The 26,816-nt window shown below is 47.2% G+C and overlaps 1 protein-coding gene across 2 annotated transcripts in view; it reads right to left on the bottom strand.

Moving 5' to 3' along the window:
* KRIT1 (KRIT1 ankyrin repeat containing) overlaps positions 1-26,816 on the bottom strand; it is a 449,032-nt gene that overhangs the window by 350,665 nt on the left and 71,551 nt on the right. For both annotated transcript variants that reach the window (XM_069211631.1, XM_069211630.1), the window contains one exon: positions 2,371-2,486. In XM_069211631.1, the coding sequence (XP_069067732.1) occupies positions 2,371-2,486 (116 nt within the window). The remainder of the gene's footprint in view (positions 1-2,370; positions 2,487-26,816) is intronic.

Here is a 26,816-nt window from a genome sequence, read left to right on the forward strand (position 1 = left end):
ACTCGGGTTCCGCCTCCGCCTCCGCCCCCACCTCATCGAGGGGGCTGCAGAGGCCTTTGTTACACCACTGCATCCTGTATTGACTTTGAAGCATCATCAGTATAGCTGAGTACTGGGTACTGAATGTGAGGACCCTATTACTCAAGACCTACCTAAAATGTTAAATCTATCTTTGAAAACTATATAAAACTGACAAGCGTTCAAAAGTTATATCCTTATCCCAGATACCATATTGCTGACCAGCTATCACCAGATCACCGTCCCTACTTTATCATCTAACATTTTGGAAAGCTTTATGGTTAACCACCTTGAGGAATCTGTTGACATACAGAGACTGCTTGATGCATATCAATTACATCCTACACTAGACAGGTCCAGAAACATGCCTGAGTATGGTATTGGATGATGTCTTAGCTACAGCGAATGAGGGAGACCCGTTTATCTTTAATCATTTTCTTTTTAAACATGTTTTATTGATTGTATAAACAAGTACCACACCATGTAGGGAAACAGTGGGGCCAGGAGCGTAGGTGAGTAGTTGAACCGAGTTTACTTAATGTCACTAAAATAACTGGGACAGGTACTGGGACATATGGTGCTCGGAAAGGGAGGGAGTGGGGGGGGCCGAGGAGTAGCGGCCTTGGAGAAGGGATAGGACCAGCCCAATGGATGTATGGCAAGAAAAAGAGAGGGATCCTGCTTACGTAGAGGTGTATTGTTCCGCCCCCATAGGATGCAAAAAATTTAAGTCTAGGTAGTTAAATTCATTACAAGGGTCCTCCAGTGTAGGTGTAACAGGGCAGCTCACAGAGATGGAACAGAGGGGTCTCATTTGGTGCTGTGAAAACGTGACAGAAACTGGTCTCATAGCTGGGCAATAGGGCAGCAACGTGGGCACCTCTCTATGCACACAGTTACCATGGCTTCCGCCCAACAAGGCACCGCTGCTCTCCTGGTCCCAATATGGGGGGCAAGAGAGGGCTGAGCCTTTCCACCACATTTTCACTGCTCGTTTTGCCAGAATTAGGGCTAGATCTGCAAATAAACCTGCCGCTTTATACTTTCCCTGCATTTGTATATGCCTTGCTCGCTCAGCTCCCAAATATTAAGGAGTGGATTGCCTGTGGTTGAGGCTGTAGTCGAGTGGACATCTTGCTAGAACTCGTTAAGTTGCGGGCAGTCCCAGAGAATGTGCCGGAGGTCAGCCGCTGAAGCCTGGCATCAGTCGTATGTGTCCGGGGATGTTAGAAAAATGCAGTGGACTTGCTGCGGTGAGAGATATGCTCTTTGTAGTATATACATTTGAATTAATTGCACCCTGGCATTATCAGCGATCTTACATGGGTGTGCCAATGAACTCTGCCACTCCTTGTCATGCAAAACCTGACCAAATTTAGTTTCCAATGTGTCATGGAGTGTTTTCACAGGGAGCTGTGTTACTGCAATCATAGCCCTCGTAAGCCAGGTCACCAACAGTCTTCCATCTCCTACAGTATGCAGGTTATCCACTAAGGTGTGAGTGGGTGGTTCTGAGTCTTCAGAGGAGTATGAAGAAGGCCAAACGCTAGGAACTTCAGTCCCTTCTCCTTGAACTAGATAGAATCTTCAGGGTTTCCTGCTTCAAAACAAATTACAGAAGTCAGTGGCATTGGGTATTCCTCATATGCTGGATGGCTGGATTAATCTGCTGGGAACACTGGGCTTTGAAGTTACAATAGAGTAGCAGGAATATCCAGAAATTAAAATTACTGCACAGGGGCAAAAGTTATATGAAGCTAACATTCCTCCATTTCAAGATGTCCTAAAGACTTTTACACTTGAGGGAAACTAGAAACTTCATGGCTTGGTAGAATTTCCTATATCAAAATTATTCTTATACCTAGAATATTACATGTGACCCAGACACTGGTCATCACATTTCAAAAGGGCATGCTAGAAAAACATACAGGAGAAGTTACTAGCTTTCACCTGGTGAATCAAATCCCCATGTATATTCAAGGGGGCACTCTACTGGGGGAAGTACGAGAGAAGTTTAGGATTCAAGCAAATCAAAATATATGTACGCGCTGCTCAGCTGAGACCTTTGATACACCACACTACCCATGATAGCTCTAAGGCATGGGTTAACCTAAAAGCTGCTTATTTTATCTAAACTGATACAAATATTACCATTACTCCAACCAATACTAATAGACCACACAGATCACACTAATGCACACTATCACACAGATTACACTATTGCATTCGAACGCTTCTGATCGAGCCAGTGTGGCTCACTACTTAGTCCAATAAAAGTACTATACAAGTCTTCGAATCATTCATGAATTATACAAAATAATGTAATGTGGTAATAGAAAAGAGGTACTGTACTTGTCTTCCATGACACTGCTCATGCTCCGCTGCCACTTCTCTCTTTTTGGAATCTGTATCTTTGAATAATCTGGTGCTCCCAGGCCAAAGTATGGATTTATTACCACTTTATCAACCTAAAAAGTTAACATTAGCCATCAGTTCATTGACATGTAATACATTTATTTGAAAAGAACTGTTTTAATGACCCTCATAAAATCTCTCGGACTAGCAAAATGAGAGACGTTATGAAAAATTCCAAATACTTTATTTAGCTATATTCAAAAGTCTAGCTCATGGGTTACAGAACTTCTTGCAATACACGAAAAACAGCTTTCTGCTGCCATGAGAGTATACCATAATTATTTTAAAGCAAAAACATCTCTAAATTATTTAGCTGAATGGCATGGTCACCTGTAGTCATTTTTGTAGCATGATAATTTTTAATAGATTGAAATTCACCTTTTACACATCTTCAGTAAAATCACTGACTGAAAAAATATATATTTTAGACTATGTATGTAAAGAGGAATAGCATCTAAAGAGCAAGCTAGGTATAACCGTAGTCTCAGTCACATCTCCAATCCCGAATGCCATAATCAGGTGGCAGGAGAGGCAGTTTTCAGGACCACTCGTGGCATAATTCCCTCCCTTTTTTCGAGAGGAGGATGGGTGAATTCCATATTCTGGAAGGTGCCTATCCTGCAGAAGCACTGATTAAATGGATATCATTTTGTCAGCAGATTCTTTATTTAATACTATCACTGCCCTCATCATTTAGCAACAAGCTGCAGCTGACCTAGCTTAGAGACCACCTCTGTGCTGGCTTATGAGCAACTGATAGGTGGACCTAAATTTTTACTATGTTTTAAAAATAATTTCCACAGTTGTTTAATTTACAGGGAGTGCAGAATTATTAGGCAAATGAGCATTTTGACCACATCATCCTCTTTATGCATGTTGTCTTACTCCAAGCTGTATAGGCTCGAAAGCCTACTACCAATTAAGCATATTAGGTGATGTGCATCTCTGTAATGAGAAGGAGTGTGGTCTAATGACATCAACACCCTATATCAGGTGTGCATAATTATTAGGCAACTTCCTTTCCTTTGGCAAAATGGGTCAAAAGAAGGACTTGACAGGCTCAGAAAAGTCAAAAATAGTGAGATATCTTGCAGAGGGATGCAGCACTCTTAAAATTGCAAAGCTTCTGAAGCGTGATCATCGAACAATCAAGCGTTTCATTCAAAATAGTCAACAGGGTCGCAAGAAGCGTGTGGAAAAACCAAGGCGCAAAATAACTGCCCATGAACTGAGAAAAGTCAAGCGTGCAGCTGCCACGATGCCACTTGCCACCAGTTTGGCCATATTTCAGAGCTGCAACATCACTGGAGTGCCCAAAAGCACAAGGTGTGCAATACTCAGAGACATGGCCAAGGTAAGAAAGGCTGAAAGACGACCACCACTGAACAAGACACACAAGCTGAAACGTCAAGACTGGGCCAAGAAATATCTCAAGACTGATTTTTCTAAGGTTTTATGGACTGATGAAATGAGAGTGAGTCTTGATGGGCCAGATGGATGGGCCCGTGGCTGGATTGGTAAATGGCAGAGAGCTCCAGTCCGACTCAGACGCCAGCAAGGTGGAGGTGGAGTACTGGTTTGGGCTGGTATCATCAAAGATGAGCTTGTGGGGCCTTTTCGGGTTGAGGATGGAGTCAAGCTCAACTCCCAGTCCTACTGCCAGTTCCTGGAAGACACCTTCTTCAAGCAGTGGTACAGGAAGAAGTCTGCATCCTTCAAGAAAAACATGATTTTCATGCAGGACAATGCTCCATCACACGCGTCCAAGTACTCCACAGCGTGGCTGGCAAGAAAGGGTATAAAAGAAGGAAATCTAATGACATGGCCTCCTTGTTCACCTGATCTGAACCCCATTGAGAACCTGTGGTCCATCATCAAATGTGAGATTTACAAGGAGGGAAAACAGTACACCTCTCTGAACAGTGTCTGGGAGGCTGTGGTTGCTGCTGCACGCAATGTTGATGGTGAACAGATCAAAACACTGACAGAATCCATGGATGGCAGGCTTTTGAGTGTCCTTGCAAAGAAAGGTGGCTATATTGGTCACTGATTTGTTTTGTTTTTGAATGTCAGAAATGTATATTTGTGAATGTTGAGATGTTATATTGGTTTCACTGGTAATAATTAATAATTGAAATGGGTATATATTTTTTTTTGTTAAGTTGCCTAATAATTATGCACAGTAATAGTCACCTGCACACACAGATATCCCCCTAACATAGCTAAAACTAAAAACAAACTAAAAACTACTTCCAAAAATATTCAGCTTTGATATTAATGAGTTTTTTGGGTTCATTGAGAACATGGCTGTTGTTCAATAATAAAATTAATCCTCAAAAATACAACTTGCCTAATAATTCTGCACTCCCTGTAGTAGTCATGAAGTGTTCTGTATCACTGTATCAGTCTGAAGTCAGCAATTATTAGACTCTGTATACTTAGCTGCACAGGACGAGTACAGCCCAATAGGGAGCAACTCAGAGTTGACCTCTCTTTCTACAAATCATAGACAGCTCTTTTGTGACCGTCAGGATGGAATGTGGTAGTACTGACGGCAGATTCATGCAACAGAACTAATACTAAGTAGAAACCCTCACCATCCCCAGGGGAAGGACTGATTCTACAGAACACATATAGAAACATTTTCACTTATATCAGACGTAGCAGAATACTAGATCAGTGGAGTGGATTCAATGACGGTGAAGTAGAAGGAATGATTTCTTACCTGTAATCTTAGTTCTATCTCAGGGGAATCACCACTGAAATCATAAGTACTGAATAGTCCTGCCCATACGTGGGGATCCCGGAGCATTCCTTTACAATATATATAATCTTAAGTGTAAATGTGTGCCTTTTTTTTTTTTAGGAAGCCCAGGGTAAGCACTTATTTTATTAAAATGTTTGGCATCCTTTAAATGAGGCTATATTGGCCAATCCCTTTAATTAGCATTTAAAAAAGAGTTAATATATAGTTAAAAATTAGGAAAATTACCAGGAGCTGCATAATTTGTCCTTAGAAATGTCATTCACAAACCTTTTTTTAAAGGAAAATGGAGAAGAAGGAACTGGACAATGTAGACCTATAAGCTGCAGATACAAAAAATTACTGTGCCTTTAAAGGCTCACAGCCCACCAATATCCCATCGTGCATAGTAGTTGGCAGTTACTTCAGTGTTTTTAACCGAGCAAATGGTAGAATAACTAAGAAAGCAGACAGTCTATTAATCGTCCTTGTCTCCTTTACCGGGGAGGAGGGTGAGTTGCTTATGATGTCAAAGAAGATTCCCTTGAGAGATAACAGGGATTCCAGGTAAGAGACCATTCCTTCTCTCTCTCAGGGGCTCTCCCCTGATAATCCTAAAAACGGAATAGAATAGAAAACCCTTTCCTAGAAACTGTAGTTGAGGAGAAAAAGATGATCAATTCAGAAAGCTAAGCAAAGAGAGTCCTTATGGTAGCTTGTCTTACTTGAGCATCTGCTCAAGCATCTGTGTCCAAACAAAAATGTCCTGTAAAAGTGTGAACCGATTTCCACGTAGCTGCTTTGCATATTTCAGCAATAGCTGCATTACCTCTAGTGGAATGAGCTTTTTGTCTACAGGGCAAAACTTGATTTTCTTTTTAGCAGCATAACAGGATACAAGAAACTACTTGCCTGGATATAGATTGTTTAGAGGTAGCTAAACCTGTACGTACAGCGCCATGGTTTACAAACAATTGATTAGAGTTGTGCATGTCTTTTGTTTTGTCTAGATTAAATGTTAAGCTGGTGTGTGGTGGGTACCTATGGTACTTACACCTTATACCAGGTCCAGGTATCCCCTCTCAGTGAAGTGTAGGCAGTGTCTAGAAGGCAGGTGCTCTAGAGGTAGCTGTGGGCAAGCATCCAAGGCTTATCTAGGAGACATGCAAAGCTCATGCAATACCACTACTGTCACACAGTACTTACGCACAAGAAAGAAAACCCTTCGGTTGTACAAAAATAAAGGTACTTTATTTTTGGAACACAGTATCAGAAAATACTAGAGAGGCAATCCTCCAATAGGTGTAAGTAAATAGACTATATATATATATATATATATATATATATATATATATATCTGCAGCTACACATGCCATCGAACATATATATATATATATATATATATATATATATATATACACACACTAAAACAGTAAGAGGCATAAAAAGGTTAGAAAGCCATGTAAAATAGCAATATACAATAGTGGCCCTAGGGGAAGCCCAAACCATATATTATGAAAGTGGAATGCGAACACAGGGCCCCCACCTAGGTAAGTAAATCGTGTAGAGGGAAGCACTAGGAAACCACACAGGTAAATAATGCAGTACCCTCCAGCGACCAGGAATGCAGGAGTAAAACACTGGATTTCCCCCAAACCACCCCAAAGGATGAAAAGAAGAAAAAGAAGACACCCAGAACAGCCTGCAAGGAACCAGCAGTGGAAAACCGAAGATGGAGACCTGTGGAGAGAGGGGCCAAGTCCAGAAAGGTCTGTGGAGTCCAGGGGCAGTAGGAGATACTACCCACCTAGAGGTACTTTTGGAGTTGGTCGACAAAGAAAGAAGACAGGTCAGCACTGCAGCAAAGAAGCTGGAGAAGAGTTCATGATGCGTGCAAACGGTCGGGGTCCCACGTTGGAAGCTGGATTGCAGATGAGTGTCGGTGAAGGATTTCCACCAACAAGCCTTGGCAAAGACAAACTCGCAGTTGGAGGAAAAGGTGTGCTGCTGGGGACCAGCAAGGTCCAGGAGGACTCTACCCAGGAGAGAGTCACAAGGGGCCCTCCATGTCACAGAAGGCCCACAGGAGCAGAGGCAGCACCCACAAGTGTCCCACAGGACAGGGATACAGAAGTTCTACTACTACTCCACCAAACTCCACGCCCTCAACCCAGGACAGTACCCCGCCTGCGCTCAAGCCAACCTCAAGCACACACAAGGACCATTCACATGCCACTCATGCTGTTTTTCCTGCACTCACACAAACACCAACACGCACCAACAACAACACCAACACGCACCACAACAACACCAACATGCACCACAACAACACCAACACGCACCACAACAACACCAACATGCACCACAACAACACCAACATGCACCACAACAACACCAACATGCACCACAACACCACCAACACGCACCACAACAACACCAACACGCACAACACCAACACGCACGACAACACCAACACGCACCACAACACCAACACTCGACACAACAACACCAACACGCGCCACAACAACACCAACACGCGCCACAACAACACCAACACGCGCCACAACACCAACAAGCGCCACAACACCACCAACAAGCGCCACAACACCAACACGCGCAACAACACCAACACGCGCCACAACAACACAAACACACACCACAACACCACCAACAGGCGCCACAACGACACCAACACGCGCCACAACGACACCAACATGCGCCACACCACCACCAACACGCACCACAACAACAACCCCCGCAACCACCTTAACTGCATACTCCTAAACACCCACTGCGTCCACAAGCACGCCATCGAGCTCTGGGACCTGATCACAACACACTCCCCTGACATCGCCTTCCTCACGGAAACATGGATGAACTCCTCATCAGAACCTGACATAGCCATAGCAATCCCAGAAGGCTAAAAAAATCTTAATTCACATAAACGCCAACACCACCCTTGGAGGAACCGTCATTTACAGACCACCAGGACCCCGCCCCCCTTTTTGCAACACCATTGCTGATACTATCAGTTCCTACACCCTCACCTCCACAGACTACATACTCCTTGGTGACCTCAACTTTCACCTGGAAAGCACCCACGACCGCAACTCCACAACCCTGCTAGATAAACTCATGAACCTAGGACTCAAAAAACTGGTCACCTCACCTACTCACTCAGCAGGACACACGCTTGATGCAATTTTCACCTCCAGCAACCACGTCACTTTTACCCATACCACCGAATTCCACTGGAGTGACCACCACTGCGTCCACTTCTCTGTCATGAAACCCCCCACCCACCACCGACAACACACCACACCCTAACGAATGTGGGACAAGGTCCCCATAGAACACCTGAACGTCAAACTAACAAGCTCCACCCCCCCATCAAAATGACCCCAACATTGCTGCCCACAACCTCACACAATGGTTAACAACTTGCACAGACTCCCTCGCCTCACTGAAAAGTAACAACAACACCCGCACCATCAAGACTGCCCCCTGGTTCACCACAGAACTCCAAGCCTCCAAACGTGAATGCCGCAATATTGAGAAAGCATGGCGCCAAGAGCCCTCAATAAGCAATTTCTCCGCACTCAAAACAACCATATGCAAACACCACCAACTCATCTGGACCATCAAACGGTCATTCTACAAGGAACGCATAGATAATAACTCACACAACAGCAAGGAACTCTTTACCATCGTCAAAGAGCTCACCAAAACCAAATCCAGCACCATCAACCCCCTCACACCCAAAACCTTTGCAACTCCCTTTCCAACTACTTTCACCTCAAAATCTTAGACATACACAACAGTTTCACAGCATCCACACCCATCGCCGACACCACCGACATGACCAACAGCACAACACCCCCGCACACCAACCAACTACACACCTGGACCCCAACCAATGACGAAGAAACCGAAAAAAACATGAACTCCAACCACTCAGTCACCCCCACAGGCCCCTGCCCCCAGCACATATTCAACAAGGCCAGCCAAATCATCACTACCCAGCTCCGCGCCGTAATCAACAGCTCCTTCGACGCCGTAACCTTCCCAGACACCTGGAAGCACGACGAAGTCAACGCGCTCCTCAAAAAACCCAACCAGACCTGGAAGACCTCACAAACTACCGCCCCATCTCTCTTCTCCCCTTTCCCACCAAGGTCGCTGAGAAGATAGTGAGCGCCCTACTGTCTCACTTCCTAGAGGAAAACATCGCACTTGACGCCTCCCAGTCTAGATTCCGCAAGAACCACAGCACTGAGGCCGCCCTCATCGCCTGCACAGATGACATCAGAACTAGAGTGGACAAGGGCGAGACCGTCGCTTTCATCCTTCTGGACCTCTCCGCAGCCTTCGACACCGTATGCCACCAAATCCTCCATGCACGCCTTTTTGACGCAGGAATCCGACACAAGGCTCTAGACTGGCTCACCTCCTTCCTCGCCAAAAGAACCCAGAGAGTTTGCCTCCCTCCCTTCCAGTCCCCAGCAACCAAGATCATCTGCGGGGTCCCCCAAGGATCCTCCCTCAGCCCTACCATCTTCAACATTAACATGGCCCCACTCACCAACATCCTCCGCCCCCATGGAATCACCATCATCTCATATGCAGATGACACCCAGCTCATCATCTCCCTCACCAGGAACCCTTCCACCACCAAGACAAACCTCGACGCCGGACTCCTCGACATCGCCAAATGGATTACAGCAAGCCACCTCAAACTCAACTCCAACAAAACAGAAATCATCATCTTCAGCCCCAACAAGACAGTATGGGACGACTCCTGGTGGCCCACCGCCCTAGGACCACCCCCAACACCCTCCACCCACGCATGCAACCTCAGCATCATCTTAGACTCATCTCTCTCCATGGCCCAGAAAATCAACACCATATCGTCCTCCTGTTTCAACAACCTTCATATGCTACGAAAGACCTTCAAATGAATTCCCTTAGAAACCAGAAAAACAGTAACCCATGCACTGATCAGCAGCAGACTGGACTACAGCAAAGCCCTCTACGCTGGTACCACAGCCAAGCTTCAGCAAAAACTCCAGCGAATCCAGAACACAGCAGCATGTCTCATCCTCATCCTCCCCCGCCACGAACACATCTCCGCTCACCTCAGATCCCTTCACTGGCTGCCCATCAGCAAAAGGATCATCTTCAAAGTCCTTATCCACGCTCACAAATCCCTCCACGACACTGGACCAGCCTACCTCAACGAATGAGTAAACTTCCACGCACCTACTCGACTTCTCTGCTACGCTAACCTCGCCCTCACCACAGTCCCTCGCATCCAAGGCACCACCTCTGGCAGCAGATCCTTCTCCCACCTCGCTGCCAAGACCTGGAACTCCCTCCCCACCAACCTACGCAAGACCCAGGACCTCCTAACTTTCAGAAAGCACCTCAAGACATGGCTTTTTGGGCAGTAAACGGCATTCCTCCCCCCAACTCCACAGCACCTTGAGACCCTAATGGGTGAGTAGTGTGCTTAATACATTTTTTGTTTGACTGAGAAGTTGCTGAAGCAGCCTATGCAGCACCACAGAAGTTGCTCCCACGTCGCCGGAGGACCACACAGAGGTCCACAAGTTGCAGGAGGGAGTCCTGGGTGCTGGGGTTACATGGCGCCTGATTTTCCCCTTGGAGGTGAAGCAACAAGCCTTGGCAGCTGCAAAGGATGCAGTGAACGGGGGTTCTGTCTTGTGTGGAGTGGAAAGGACTTACCACCACCAAAGTGCGGCAGTTGGTAGAGAGGACCAAGGGAGACTCTCCCGGACCACCACCCGTGATGCAGGACCCACGCCACTCAGGATGAGGGGAGATCCATGCAGCCAGTTGTTGATGCAGACAGGTACCTGTAGTTACAGGGGAGTGATGCCTTCACCCCAAGGGAGATTCCTTCTTCTTATTGTGCAGGCTGATGTGTTGCAGTCTTCTTAGGATGCACACCCGGGGAAATGTTGCAAAGCTGGCAGCAGTTCCGGATACAATGTTGCAGAAGAGTCCTTTTGGATATGCAACTTGTAGGTTCCTGGAGGGTCCAGCTGCGGTTCCTGAGGCCAGAAGACGAAGCAGAGGTTGCAGAGGAGTCCTGCTGGAGTCTTGCAAGCCGAATCTGAGGACCCACCCTAGAGGAAGACCCTATACGGCCCATAGAGGGGGCTTGGTCACCTAACCAGGTAACTGTAGGAAAGTACCATCTTGCCTGGCATGTTACCCCCATATTTCACTGTATATATGTTGTTTTAGTCTATGTGTCACTTGGACCCTGCCAGGCAGGGCCCCAGTGCTCATAAGTATGAGTCCTGTATGTGTTCCCTGTGTGATGCCTGTCTCACTGAGGCTCTGCTAACCAGAACCTCAGTGCTTATGCTCTCTCTGCTTTCCAAATTTGTCACTAACAGGCTAGTGACTAAATTTACCAATTCACATTGGCATACTGGTACACCCATATAATTCCCTAGTATATGGTACTGAGGTACCCAGGGTATTGGGGTTCCAGGAGATCCCTATGGGCTGCAGCATTTCTTTTGACACCCATAGGGAGCTCTGACAATTCTTACACAGGCCTGCCAGTGCAGCCTGAGTGAAATAACATCCACGTTATTTCCCAGCCATTTCCACTGCACCTAAGTAACTTATAAGTCACCTATATGTCTAACCTTCACCTGGTGAAGGTTGGGTGCAAAGTTACTTAGTGTGAGGGCACCCTGGCACTAGCCAAGGTGCCCCCACATCGTTCAGGGCAAATTCCCGGACTTTGTGAGTGCGGGGACACCATTACACGCGTGCACTGTACATAGGTCTATGTACAGCGTCACAATGGTAACTCCGAACATGGCCATGTAACGTGTCTAAGATCATGGAATTGTCACCCCAATGCCATTCTGGCATTGGGGGGACAATTCCATGATCCCCCGGGTCTCTAGCACGGAACCCGGGTACTGCCAAACTGCCTTTCCGGGGTCTCCACTGCAGCTGCTGCCAACCCCTCAGACATGTTTCTGCCCTCCTGGGGGTCCAGGCAGCCCTGGACCAGGAAGGCAGAACAAAGGACTTCCTCTGAGAGAGGGTGTAACACCCTCTCCCTTTGGAAATAGGTGTGAAGGCTGGGGGAGGAGTAGCATCCCCCAGCCTCTGGAAATGCTTTGATGGGCACAGATGGTGCCCATCTCTGCATAAGCCAGTCTACACCGGTTCAGGGATCCCCCAGCCCTGCTCTGGCGCGAAACTGGACAAAGGAAAGGGGAGTGGCCACTCCCCTGCACCTCCCAGGGGAGGTGCCCAGAGCTCCTCCAGTGTGTCCCAGACCTCTGCCATCTTGGAAATAGAGGTGTTTGTGGCACACTGGACTGCTCTGAGTGGCCAGTGCCAGCAGGTGACGTCAGAGGCTCCTTCTGATAGGCTCTTACCTTTCTTGGTAGCCAATCCTCCTTCCTAGGTAGCCAAACCTCCTTTTCTGGCTATTTAGGGTCTCTGCTTTGGGGATCTCACCAGATAATGAATGCAAGAGCTCACCAGAGTTCCTCTGCATCTCCCTCTTCACCTTCTGCCAAAGGATCGACCGCTGACTGCTCAGGACGCCTGCAAAAGCGCAACAAAGTAGCAAGACGACTACTAGCAACCTTGTATCGCTTCATCTGGCCGGCTTTCTCGACTGTTTCCAGGTGGTGCATGCTCTGTGGGTAGCCTGCATCCTCTCTGCACCAGGAGCTCTGAAGAAATCTCCTGTTGGTCGACGGAATCTTCCCCCTGCAACTGCAGGCACCAAAAGACTGCATCACCGGTCCTCTGGGTCCCCTCTCAGCACGACGAGCGTGGTCCCTGGAACTCAGCAACTCTGTCCAAGTGACTCCCACAGTCCAGTGACTCTTCAGTCCACGTTTGGTGGAGGTAAGTCCTTGCCTCCCCACGCTAGACTGCATTGCTGGGTACCGCGTGATTTGCAGCTGCTCCGGCTCCGGTGCACTCTTCCAGGATTTCCTTCGTGCACAGCAAAGCCTGGGTCCCCGACACTCTAACCTGCAGTGCACAACCTTCTGAGTTGTCCTCCGGCGTCGTGGGACTCCCTTTTGTAACTTCGGGTGGACTCCGGTTCACTTTTCTTCTAAGTGCCTGTTCAGGTACTTCTGCGAGTGCTGCCTGCTTCTGTGAGGGCTCCCTGACTTGCTGGGCGCCCCCTCTGTCTCCTCATCCAAGTGGCGACATCCTGGTCCCTCCTGGGCCATAGCAGCATCCAAAAACACTAACCGCGACCCTTGCAGCTAGCAAGGCTTGTTTGCGGTCTTTCTGCGTGGGAACACCTCTGAAAGCTTCTTCACGACGTGGGACATCCATCCTCCAAAGGGGAAGTTCCTAGTCCTCTTCGTTCTCGCAGAACACCAAGCTTCTTCCAACAGGTGGCAGCTTCCTTGCACTCTCAGCTGGCATTTCTTGGGCTCCTGCCCACTCTCGACACTGTCGCGACTCTTGGACTTGATCCCCTTGTCTTACAGGTACTCAGTTCCGGAAATCTACTGTTGTTGCATTGCTGGTGTTTGTTCTTCCTGCAGAATCCCCCTATCACGACTTCTGTGCTCTCTGGGGGTAGTAGGTGCACTTTACACCTACCTTTCAGGGTCTTGGGGTGGGCTATTTTTCTAACCCTCACTGTTTTCTTACAGTCCCAGCGACCCTCTACAAGCTCACATAGGTTTGGGGTCCATTCGTGGTTCGCATTCCACTTTTGGAGTATATGGTTTGTGTTGCCCCTATACCTATGTGCTCCTATTGCAATCTACTGTAACTTTACATTGATTGCATTACTTCCTTTTGCTATTATCTGCATAATTTTGGTTTGTGTACATATATCTTGTGTATATATCGTATCCTCATACTGAGGGTACTCACTGAGATACTTTTGGCATATTGTCATAAAAATAAAGTACCTTTATTTTTAGTACTTCTGTGTATTGTGTTTTCTTATGATATTGTGTATATGACACCAGTGGTATAGTAGGAGCTGTCTCCTAGTTCAGCCTAAGCTGCTTTGCCATAGCTACCTTCTATCAGCCTAAGCTGCTAGAAACACCTCTTCTACACTAATAAGGGATAACTGGACCTGGCGCAAGGTGTAAGTACCTCTGGTACCCACTACAAGCCAGGCCAGCCTCCTACATTGGTTGTGCAGCAGTGGGATAAGTACTTGTAACTACTTACCACTTTGTCATTGTGTACTTTTCATAAGAGAATAATATACAAAACAAGTTCAGTGTATGTACACCTAACCAAAAAGTTTTGCTTTTTTCCTCTTACACTTTCTACTAAGTGATAAAAAGTACTTTAAAACTTTTAAAAGTTTCCAAAAAGTTAGAAAAAGTTTTTTTCTCTGTTCTTTAAAAAGTTCTGAAACTTTTTCTTTCTTCTCACTGTCTCTAAACCTTCTTCTATCATGTCTGATGTAGAGTCTGCTCTTAAAATGGTCAATACTACCTATGACAATTTAAATTACAAGAGCCTAAGGAGTCTCTGCTTAGATAGAGGTTTAGTGATAGGAAAGAACCCCACAAAAGAGTTTCTATATAACATGCTGATTGTGAATGATGAGTCCCAAGCAGGCACTTCAAATGAGAAGTTAATAGATGGCTCCCATTCTGACTCAGGGGATCACCTTGAGGGAGGTGGGGAGTGTTCTGTTCCAAATCTGCCCCTTAGCAGACCACCTAGCAATGCTGGTAGTAATAGGAGCTCCCATCATAGTAGGGATGTTTTTATTCCTGGAGGCCAGGTTGTTAGAGTCCAGTCAGTTAGGGACAGATCTCCCTCTGTTGTTTCCAATTTATCCTCTGTGTCCAAGCATTCCCAACCCACCCACCCTGAAGACAACATGTTAGAAAGGGAACTCAAAAGTTGAGAGTGGAAGAGACCAGACTGAAGCTTAAACAGCAACAGCTGGCTCTAGACAGGGAATCCCTAGACCTGGAGAACGAGAGACAGAGATTGGGGTTTGGACCCCATAGTGGCAGCAATAGCAGTATTCCTGATAGTAATCCTGTTAGAGAGCATGATTCCAGGAATCTGCACAAGATAGTTCCCCCTTACAAGGAGGGGGATGACATCAACAAGTGGTTTGCTGCACTTGAGAGGGCCTGTATGGTACAGGGGGTCACTCAAAGGCAGTGGGCTGCTATATTGTGGCTATCTTTCAATGGAAAGGGTTGGGATAGGCTCCTTACTCTTAGAGAAAGTGATGCTAACAATTTTGCAGTTTTGAAGGATGCACTCTTGGATGGATTTGGCTTAACCACTGAACAATACAGGATTAAGTTCAGAGACACCAGAAAAGAGTCCTCACAAAACTGGATAGACTTTGTTGACTGTTCAGTGAAGGCCTTGGAAGGGTGGTTACATGGCAATAAAGTTTCTGACTATGAAAGCCTGTATAATCTTATTCTGAGAGAGCATATTCTGAATAACTGTGTGTCTGACTTGTTACACCAATATCTAGTGGGGCTCAGATATGAACTCTCCCCAAGAATTGGGAAAGAAGGCAGACAAATGGGTCAGAACAAGAGTGAACAGAAAAGTTCATACAGGGGGTGACAAGGATGGCAAGAAGAAGGATGGTAAGTCTTCTGACAAGGGTGGGGACAAAAGTAAAACAGTCTTCATCAGGCCCACAAAAATCCTCTGGTGGGGGTGGTGGGTCCAAATCCTCTTCAAATCAAGTTAAAAAGCCTTGGTGTTATTTGTGTAAAGTCAAAGGCCACTGGACAACTGATGCCAGTTGTCCAAAGAAACACACCAAACCTCCCACTACCACAACCCCTACTGCAAACCCTAGTGCCCCTAGTAATAGCAGTGGTGGTGGGAGCAAACCTACTAATAGCCAATCCAAGGGAGTAGCTGGGCTCACATTTGGTAATTTAGTTGGGGTTGGTCTTGTTAGGGAGACCACAGAGGCTGTGTTAGTCTCTGAAGGTGCCATTGATTTGGCCACCTTGGTTGCTTGTCCCCTTAATATGGATAAGTACAAGCAACTTCCCCTAATAAATGGTGTTGAGGTTCAGGCCTACAGGGACACAGGTGCCAGTGTTACCATGGTAATAGAGAAACTGGTACACCCTGAACAACACCTACTTGGTCAGCAGTACCAAGTGACAGACGCTCATAACAACACTCTTAGCCACCCCAAGGCTGTTGTGAATCTCAACTGGGGGGGGGGTTTACTGGTCCAAAGAAAGTTGTGGTTGCCTCAGATTTACCTGTAGACTGTCTACTAGGAAATGATTTAGAGACATCAGCTTGGGCAGAAGTGGAGTTGGAGGCTCATGCAGCAATGCTGGGCATTCCTGGGCATATTTTTGCTTTGACAAGGGCTCAGGCCAAAAAGCAAAAAGGACAGGGTAACTTGGATCCTGGAACAATGGACCAAGTGCTCCCTAAAGCTAGGGGTAGCAAGGGTAAATCCCTACCCACTATCCCTCCCTCTACAGATGATTCTCCTTCTAAAGAAGAAGAATTTCCTCCCTGTGCAGAACCTTCACCAGATGAGCTGGCAGCAGACACTGCTGAGCTTTTGGGTGGAGGGGGGCCTGCCAGGGAAGAGGTGAGTGTGGCACAGCAATCCTGTCCCACATTGGAGGGTCTCAGACAGCAAGCTGTCAAGCAGCAAAATGGGGATGTCAGTGACTCACATAGAGTTTACTGGGAGGACAACCTCTTGTACACAGAGGCAAGGGACCCAAAACCTGGAGCAGCCAGGAGACTGGTCATTCCCCTGCAGTACAGAGAGTTCTTCCGAACTCTGGCACATGACATTCCTTTGGCTGGGCATTTGGGCCAGATCAAAACATGGGAAAGGTGTGTCCCCCTGTTTCACTGGCCTAGGATGTCAGAGGACACAAAAGATTTCTGTAAGTCTTGTGTGACCTGCCAAGCCAGTGGCAAGACTGGTGGCACACCAAAGGCTCCCCTTATTCCACTACCTGTGGTTGGGGTCCCCTTTGAAAGGGTGGGGGTTGACATAGTTGGCCCCCTTGACCCTCCTACTGCTTCAATCAATAGGTTTAACTTGGTGGTTGTGGACCATGCCACAAGATATCCTGAAGCAATACCTCTAAGGACCACTACAGCACCTGCAGTGGCAAAAGCCCTCCTGGGAATCTTTTCCAGGATGGGCTTCCCAAAAGAGGTTGTATCAGACAGGGATAGAAACTTTATGTCTGCATACTTAAAAGCTATGTGGAAGGAATGTGGTGTAACCTACAAATTCACCACACCTTATCATCCACAGACTAATGGACTGGTAAAGAGGTTTAATAAAACTCTCAAAGGAATGATAATGGGACTCCCTGAAAACCTCAGGAGGAGATGGGATGTCCTATTACCTTGCCTCCTTTTGCTTACAGGGAGGTACCCCAGAAAGGAGTGGGCTTCAGCCCCTTTGAACTCCTCTTTGGACACCCTGTAAGAGGTCCACTAACACTTGTAAAGGAGGGTTGGGAACAACCTTTAAAAGCTCCCAAACAGGACATAGTGGACTATGTACTTGGCCTAAGATCCAGAATGGCTGAGTACATGAAAAAGGCCAGTAAAAACCTTCAGGCCAGCCAAGAGCTCCAGAAGCAATGGCATGACCAGAAGGCTGTTCTGATCCAGTACCAACCAGGACAGAAGGTGTGGGTATTGGAGCCTGTGGCCCCAAGAGCACTCGAGGACAAATGGAGTGGACCCCATCTAATTGTTGAAAAAAAGGGGCGAGGTCCCCTTAGGGTGATTCATGTCAACCGCCTAAACCCTACAATGACAGGGCTGATCTCACCTTGCTCATGGCAACAGATGAAGGACAGGAAGAAGAGAGTGACCCTCTCCCTGATCTCTTCTCCTCCACTGAAGAGGATGCTTTAGTGGAGGTAGTAGTTTTAGCAGATTGTCTGACTGCAGAACAGAAAGACAACTGCATAAATCTCCTTGGACAGTTTTCTGAACTCTTTTCAACTGTGCCTGGCACCACATCTTGGTGTGAACACACAATTGATACTGGAGACAGCATGCCTGTCAAAAGTAAAATCTATAGGCAGCCTGACCATGTCAGGGACTGCATAAAACAAGAGGTTCAAAACATGCTTGATCTAGGAGTGGTTGAACCTTCTGAAAGCCCATTGGCGAGTCCTGTGGTGCTGGTACCAAAGCCTCACTCAAAAGATGGAAAAAGGGAGATTAGGTTTTGTGTTGATTACAGAGGTCTCAACCACGTAACTAAAACTGATTCTCACCCTATACCCAGGGCAGATGAGCTCATAGATACACTGGCATCTGCCAAGTATCTAAGCACCTTTGATTTGACTGCAGGGTATTGGCAGATCAAATTGGCTGAGGATCCTAATCCTAAAACTGCATTTTCAACTATAGGAGGGCAGTACCAATTTACAGTGATGCCCTTTGGTTTGAAGAATGCACCTGCCACTTTTCAGAGGTTGGTGAGCACAGTCCTGCAAGGGTTGAAGGCTTTTAGTGCAGCATATCTTGATGATATAGCTGTCTTTAGCTCCACCTGGGATGAGCACCTGGTACACCTTTGGAAAGTTTTGGAGGCCCTGCACAAGGCAGGCCTCACTATCAAGGCCTCAAAGTGCCAGATAGGGCAGGGAAAGATGGTTTATCTGGGACACCTGGTAGGTGGAGAACAGATTGCACCACTTCAGGGGAAAATCCAAACAATCATGGATTGGGTTCCCCCTACAACACAGACCCAGGTGAGAGCCTTCCTAGGCCTCACTGGGTATTACAGGAGATTCATTAAAAACTATGGGTCCATAGCAGCCCCACTTAATGATCTCACAAGTAAGAAGATGCCTAAAAAGGTATTGTGGACAGCTAGCTGTCAGAAAGCTTTTGAGGAGCTCAAACAGGCCATGTGCTCTGCACCTGTCCTAAAAAGCCCATGTTACTCCAAGAAATTCATTGTTCAAACTGATGCATCTGAATTAGGGGTAGGGGCAGTCTTATCACAACAGAATTCTGAGGGCCAGGATCAACCAGTTGCTTTTATCAGCAGAAGGTTGACCCCTAGAGAAAAGCGTTGGTCTGCCATAGAGAGGGAGGCCTTTGCTGTGGTCTGGGCACTGAAGAGGTTGAGGCCATACCCGTTTGGCACTCACTTCATTGTTCAGACAGACCACAAACCTCTACTTTGGCTAAAACAAATGAAAGGTGAAAATCCTAAATTGTTGAGGTGGTCTATATCCCTACAGGGGATGGACTATACAGTGGAACACAGACCTGATAGTACCCACTCCAATGCAGATGGACTCTCCAGATATTTCCACTTAGACAATGAAGACTCATCAGGTCGTGGCTAGTCTTATTGTCCTTCCTTTGGAGGGGGGGGGGGGTGTAGGAAAGTACCATCTTGCCTGGCATGTTACCCCCATATTTCACTGTATATATGTTGTTTTAGTCTATGGGCCCCAGTGCTCATAAGTATGTGCCCTGTATGTGTTCCCTGTGTGATGCCTAACTGTCTCACTGAGGCTCTGCTAACCAGAACCTCAGTGGTTATGCTCTCTCTACTTTCCAAATTTGTCACTAACAGGCTAGTGACTAAATTTACCAATTCACATTAGCATACTGATACACCCATATAATTCCCTAGTATATGGTACTGAGGTACCCAGGGTATTGGGGTTCCAGGAGATCCCTATGGGCTGCAGCATTTCTTTTGCCACCCATAGGGAGCTCTGACAATTCTTACACAGGCCTGCCAGTGCAGCCTGAGTGAAATAACGTCCATGTTATTTCCCAGCCATTTACCACTGCACTTAAGTAACTTATAAGTCACCTATATGTCTAACCTTCACATGGTGAAGGTTGGGTGCAAAGTTACTTAGGGTGAGGGCACCCTGGCAATAGCCAAGGTGCCCCGACATCGTTCAGAGTAAATTCCCCGGATTTTGCGAGTGCGGGGACACCATTACACGCGTGCACTGTACATAGGTCACTACCTTTGTACAGCGTCACAATGGTAACTCCGAACATGGCCATGTAACATGTCTAAGATCATGGAATTGTCCCCCCAATGCCATTCTAGCATTGGGGGGACAATTCCATGATCCCCTGGGTCTCCAGCACAGAACCCGGGTACTGCCAAACTGCCTTTCCGGGGTCTCCACTGCAGCTGCTGCTGCTGCCAACACCTCAGACAGGTTTCTGCCCTCCTGGGGTCCAGGCAGCTCTGGCCCAGGAAGGCAGAACAAAGGACTTCCTCTGAGAGAGGGTGTAACACTCTCTCCCTTTGGAAATAGGTGTGAAGGCTGGGGAGGAGTAGCCTCCCCCAGCCTCTGGAAATGCTTTGATGGGCACAGATGGTGCCCATCTTTGCATAAGCCAGTCTACACCGGTTCAGGGATCCCCCAGCCCTGCTCTGGCGCGAAACTGGACAAAGGAAAGAGGAGTGACCACTCCCCTGACCTGCACCTCCCAGGGGAGGTGCCCAGAGCTCCTCCAGTGTGTCCCAGACCTCTGACATCTTGGAAACAGAGGTGTTTGTGGCACACTGGACTGCTCTGAGTGGCCAGTGCCAGCAGGTGACATCAGAGGCTCCTTCTGATAGGCTCTTACCTCTCTTGGTAACCAATCCTCCTTCCTAGGTAGCCAAACCTCCTTTTCTGGCTATTTAGGGTCTCTGCTTTGGGGATCTCACCAGTTAATGAATGCAAGAGCTCACCAGAGTTCCTCTGCATCTCCCTCTTCACCTTCTGCCAAAGGATCGACCGCTGACTGCTCAGGACGCCTGCAAAACCGCAACAAAGTAGCAAGACGACTACTAGCAACCTTGTATCGCTTCATCCTGCCGGCTTTCTCGACTGTTTCCAGGTGGTGCATGCTCTGGGGGTAGCCTGCCTCCACTCTGCACCAGGAGCTCTGAAGAAATCTCCCATGGGTCAACAGAATCTTCCCCCTGCAACCGCAGGCACCAAAAGACTGCATCACCGGTCCTCTGGGTCCCCTCTCAGCACGACGAGCGTGGTCCCTGGAACTCAGCAACTCTGTCCAAGTGAGTCCCACAGTCCAGTGACTCTTCAGTCCAAGTTTGGTGGAGGTAAGTCCTTGCCTCCCCACACTAGAATGCATTGCTGGGTACCGCGTGATTTGCAGCTGCTCCGGCTCCTGTGCACTCTTCCAGGATTTCCTTTGTGCACAGCAAAGCCTGCGTCCCCGACACTCTAACCTGCAGTGCACAACCTTCTGAGTTGTCCTCTGGCGTCGTGGGACTCCCTTTTGTGACTTCGGGTGGACTCCGGTTCACTTTTCTTCTAAGTGCCTGTTCAGGTACTTCTGCGGGTGCTGCCTGCTTCTGTGAGGGCTCCCTGACTTGCTGGGCGCCCCCTCTGTCTCCTCATCCAAGTGGCGACAAGTTGGTCCCTCCTGGGCCACAGCAGCATCCAAAACCACTAACTGTGACCCTTGCAGCTAGCAAGTCTTGTTTGCGGTCTTTCTGCATGGGAACACCTCTGCAAGCTTCTTCACGAAGTGGGACATCCATCCTCCAAGGGGAAGTTCCTAGTCCTCTTCGTTCTTGCAGAACACCAAGCTTCTTCCAACAGGTGGCAGCTTCCTTGCACTCTCAGCTGGCATTTCTTGGGCTCCTGCCCACTCTCGACACTGTTGCGACTCTTGGACTTGGACCCCTTGTCTTACAGGTACTCAGGTCCGGAAATCCACTGTTGTTGCATTGCTGGTGTTTGTTCTTCCTGCAGAATCCCCCTATCACGACTTCTGTGCTCTCTGGGGGTAGTAGGTGCACTTTACATCTACCTTTCAGGCTCTTGGGGTGGGCTATTTTTCTAACCCTCACTGTTTTCTTACAGTCCCAGCGACCCTCTACAAGCTCACATAGGTTTGGGGTCCATTCGTGGTTCGCATTCCACTTTTGGAGTATATGGTTTGTGTTGCCCCTATACCTATGTGCTCCTATTGCAATCTACTGTAACTTTACATTGCTTGCATTACTTCCTTTTGCTATTATCTGCATAATTTTGGTTTGTGTACATATATCTTTTGTATGTATCTTATCCTCATACTGAGGGTACTCACTGAGATACTTTTGGCATATTGTCATAAAAATAAAGTACCTTTATTTTTAGTACTTCTGTGTATTGTGTTTTCTTATGATATTGTGCATATGACACCAGTGGTATAGTAGGAGCTTTACTTGTCTCCTAGTTCAGCCTAAGCTGCTTTGCCATAGCTACCTTCTATCAGCCTAAGCTGCTAAAAACACCTCTTCAACACTAATAAGGGATAACTGGACCTGGCACAAGGTGTAAGCACCTCTGGTACCCACTACAAGCCAGGCCAGCCTCCTACAGTAACTACCTATCAAGAGGGTGCCTTTGACGTCACCTGCCTTGCCTGGCCACTCAGATGCTCCCAGAGTTCACTGCCACCCTTGGAATCAAGATGGCGGAACCCAGGGACCCTCTGGAGGAGCTCTGGGCACCACCCCTGGGGTGGTGATGGACAGGGGAGTGGTCACTCCCTTTTCCATTGTCCAGTTTCGCACCATAGCAGGGACTGGGGTCCCTTAACTGATGTGAACTGGTTTATGCACGGAGGGCACCAAATGTGCCCTTCAAAGCAAAACCGGTGGCTTGGGGAGGCTACCCCTCCCAAGTCAGTCACACCTATTTCCAAAGGGAAAGGGTGTTACCTCCTCTCCCAAAGAAAATCCTTTGTTCTGCCTTCCTGGGCTTGATCAGATCAAGCAGCAGGAGGGCAGTAACCCGTCTGGGGGGTGGCAGCAGCTGGGCTGCCTGGGAAAACCCTGTAAGACTGGTGGTAGCAATGCTGGGGGTCCTCTAAGGAGCCCCAAGAGTGCATGGAATCATACTTCCAATAGTTCCAACAGTATTGGGGTATGATTTAGACGTGTTTGATACCAAAGATGTCCAGTTTCGGAGTTACCATTATGTAGCTGGACATAGGTAGTGACCTATGTCCAGTATACGTGTAAAATAGCTTCCCTGTACTCACAAAGTCCAGTAAAATGGAGCTGGAGTTTGTGGGGGCACCTCTGCTAGTGCAGGGGTACCCTCACACACTGGTACCTGCACTCTGCCCTCTGGTCTGCGAGGGTCTACCATAGGGGTGACTTACAGTGACCTGGTGCAGTGACCTGTAGTGAAACCCGGTGCATGCACCTGGTTCACGCAGACTGCAATGGCAGGCCTGCAGAACCCTTTGCATGTGCTTCCTATGGGTGGCAGAATAACTGCTGAGCTCACAAAGATCCCCTGGCACCCCAATGCCCTGGATACCTACGTACCATATACTAGGGACTTACATGGGGGCACCAGTATGCCAATTGTAGGGAGAAAAGGTTAGTAGCAGCCAAATTTGGAGCAGAGAGCATAATCACTGGGGTCCTGGTTAGCAGGATCCAAGTGAAGGCAGTCAAACACACTGACAACAGCCAGAAAATGGGGGTAACTATGCCAAGAAAGAGGGCACTTTCCTACGCTGTCTAATTGGAAGGATGCTAAAAGAATGTAGGCAAACTAATGGATTGTTTAATGTGAAAATCTAAACAACTTTGGGTAAGAATTTCAGATGAGTCTTCATAACCATCTTACTGCTATGGAATACTGTATATTGTTCATGAGCACATAAAGCTTGAATCTCACTAACTCTACATGCTGACGTGATAGCAACTAGGAAAGTCATTTTCCAAGGAAGGTGTTGTAAGGAGGCTTTGTGAATGGGTTCAAGGAGGCGCCAGGAGACACAAGAGTACTACATTCAATTTCTAAGGAAGGAAAGGAAGGAGTAGTGGAGGAAAAACATTCTTCATACCCTCTAGGAAGTGTTTAATGACTGGGACTTCGAAAAAAGACGTTTTAACAGAAAGGCATCAGTCACCATTATCTGAGAGGGAGCATCTTGACTGAAAGGCATCCCTTGTAGGAGACTTTTCGACTTGCACCACCATTTGATAGATTGCCTCACTATGAGAGAGAGTGTGATCTGTATTCTCAATTGCCTGGGCATTGATTCCACTGGTACTCCAGACACTCTTGTAGTGATTTCATATAGAGATGGGTATTTGTCGTCAAATATTCAAGAGGCCATCGATCATAGAAGAGATGACACTTTTCTCATTATTGGATGAGAGAGTTTCCTGAGGGACTGATATTTCAGACGTATGGATAAAAGTCCCTCCTGTGAAGGATACACTTTTGATTTTATAGTGTTGATAGTTGCTCCTAGAAAACAAAGTGACCTAACTGGCATGGAGCTTGATTTCTGGTGACTGACATGAAGACCTGACCGACTCAGAGCAGAGATAGTTATTTAATAATGATGTTGTGCTTGTTGTTGTGCTGACGCCTTAATAAACCAGTCATCTAGATATGGATAGATGAATATTCTGAGTTTCCTGAGATATGGGCAACCACTGCCATGCACTTCGAAAAAGTTCTGGGAGACGATTTGGGGCCAAAAAGAAGTACTTTGTACTGGTAGTGATTGTTTTCTACTACAAATCTCAGAAACCTGCAGTGATTTTTTGCTACTGGAATGTGAAAGTAAGTATCTTGAAGATCTATGGAACGCAACCAGTCTCCTTGATGAATTTGAGGATAAATTTGATGTAATGCTAGCATTCTGAAATTTTCTCTCTGTATCCATTTGTTAGCGACCTTTCTTTTTCACCAAGACATAACGGAAATAAATCTCCACTCCCGTTTGTTGGTAGGTACAAGCTCCACTGCTTGTCTCTACAGAACAATGATCACTTCTGATCTTAGCACCTTAAATGTTGACTGGATGATTTTGATGTAATATATGGTGGGGGACTGGTGAATCTGAGGCAATAACCATTCTGTACAATATTCAGAACCCAGGCATCTTTTGTGATGGATTTGCACTCTGTTACATATTCTGAAATATTTTCCCCTTCTGGAGCAGCTAACAGAAGAAAGGCAAAGAAAGGCAAAGAAAGGCTCATTATTTGGAGCCTGTAAGTCACCTCTTCCCCTTGGTTGACACCTTTGGTGTTGCTGTACAGGTATTTGCAGCTTCAATTGGTGGTGTCCTTGCAATCACAGAGGGGTCTGAACCCTCTGTCGATTGAAATGCCTCTCGAAAGGTTTGTAAGGATGGTTTCTTTGCTGCTTACGTTTCTCCAGACCAACTGCCTTCAAGGTCTTCATCTCAGTCTTCATACATTTCTTCATCTGCATGACTCCCAAACAGAGTGTGTAAGAAGCTGGCCCTTTATGTGGTATGCAAATACTGTGTAAAGGGTCCAGGGGTTCTCCAGTGAGTGGACAGGGCTTGCTATGCAATCCCAAAGTGGTGCTATATTTAGGGGTAGTGTGGTCAAGCAGCCTTAGGCTTAACACTGAGGAGTGCAAGACATCTACAAATACACACAATAGTCAATAAATTAGACACACAACTCAAGAAGGAGACCCATACCAATTTATAAAAATAGCATGTATCTTTATATATTTTAGGCATCAGAGAAAAATCATTTAGGTAAGAACATGTTTAAATAGGAATTCTTTTAACTTTAGAAAGTGGTCAAGTGTGCAGTTTCTGACTTCTGCAATTGTATCCTATGGGAGGAACAAACACATTCAGCAAACAGGTAGAGTTCAGCGACTTTCAAGACCAATCTCCTAGGGTTTACGGTGAGTGGTAGGCAAAGTCCTTGTCAGCACCAACAGTACACCCTCAGCAGCTTGGGGGCAGCCGGGTGCAGAGTGCAAAACAGTGTTGGGTACCCAGTGCATTCCTACTGAGGTCGGTCACTGCAAAAATAGATTGCAGGCTCTGGCCAGGAGGACAGTCGGGCTGAACCACCAGTGGGGCTCGGGTCTCACATTGCTCAGGTACAGGTAGGCCTTTGGTCCTCTTTTCCAAGGTTCAAGGGCGACGGGTGCAGAGATGTCCTTATGTGTGGGGTTTTTCTGAGCTGAGTGGTCGCGGGGGGCTTTGTGCAGAGGCTGAAGGCCATGTTGAGGAGTTTAAGAGGGGAGAAACCACCATGGACTCGGACTCTGGAGGGCTGGGGAACCTTGTGGGCACCGGTAGTCCACTTCAACTCAGATCAGAGACAGTGGCTGCAGTGGTGACTTCTGGTGTCGGGTTTTGGCGGTTTCAGAGGCTTCAGAGTCCCAGCAGTTCACAAGAGGTCCAGAGTCTGTTTTGAAGGCAGGCAGTCCTCCCGAGTCACAGCTGCAGGACAAGTCGACTTTAGTGCAGATTTCAACAAGGGATGCAGACAGACTGGTGGGGTTGATACCAGGTCAACTGCTTCTTTTCTCCTCATCTGCTATTGCAGCTCTTCAGTGTCTTTGGTCCTCTTAGGTCATGAGGATCTGTTTCTTTGGTGCCCGGCGCTCCCCTAAATAGTGAATTTAGGGGCATTAGGAGTGTGAAGGGCAGGAGCCAATGGGCTACTATCCCTTGGGGTTACTACGTCCCCTATATGACCAACTCCTGTGGGAAGTGTGCACACCCCTGTCCCAGAATTCCTAGGTACACCATCTCAAAAATGGCTACCTCTGAAAAATCGGGTTCACTTTGCAGTAATCCACTTTAGGGGTGGTACTAGCCTGGAGGTATCATGCCT

Source organism: Pleurodeles waltl, chromosome 10 (genome assembly GCF_031143425.1).
Source record: "Pleurodeles waltl isolate 20211129_DDA chromosome 10, aPleWal1.hap1.20221129, whole genome shotgun sequence".
Lineage (NCBI taxonomy): Eukaryota > Metazoa > Chordata > Amphibia > Caudata > Salamandridae > Pleurodeles > Pleurodeles waltl.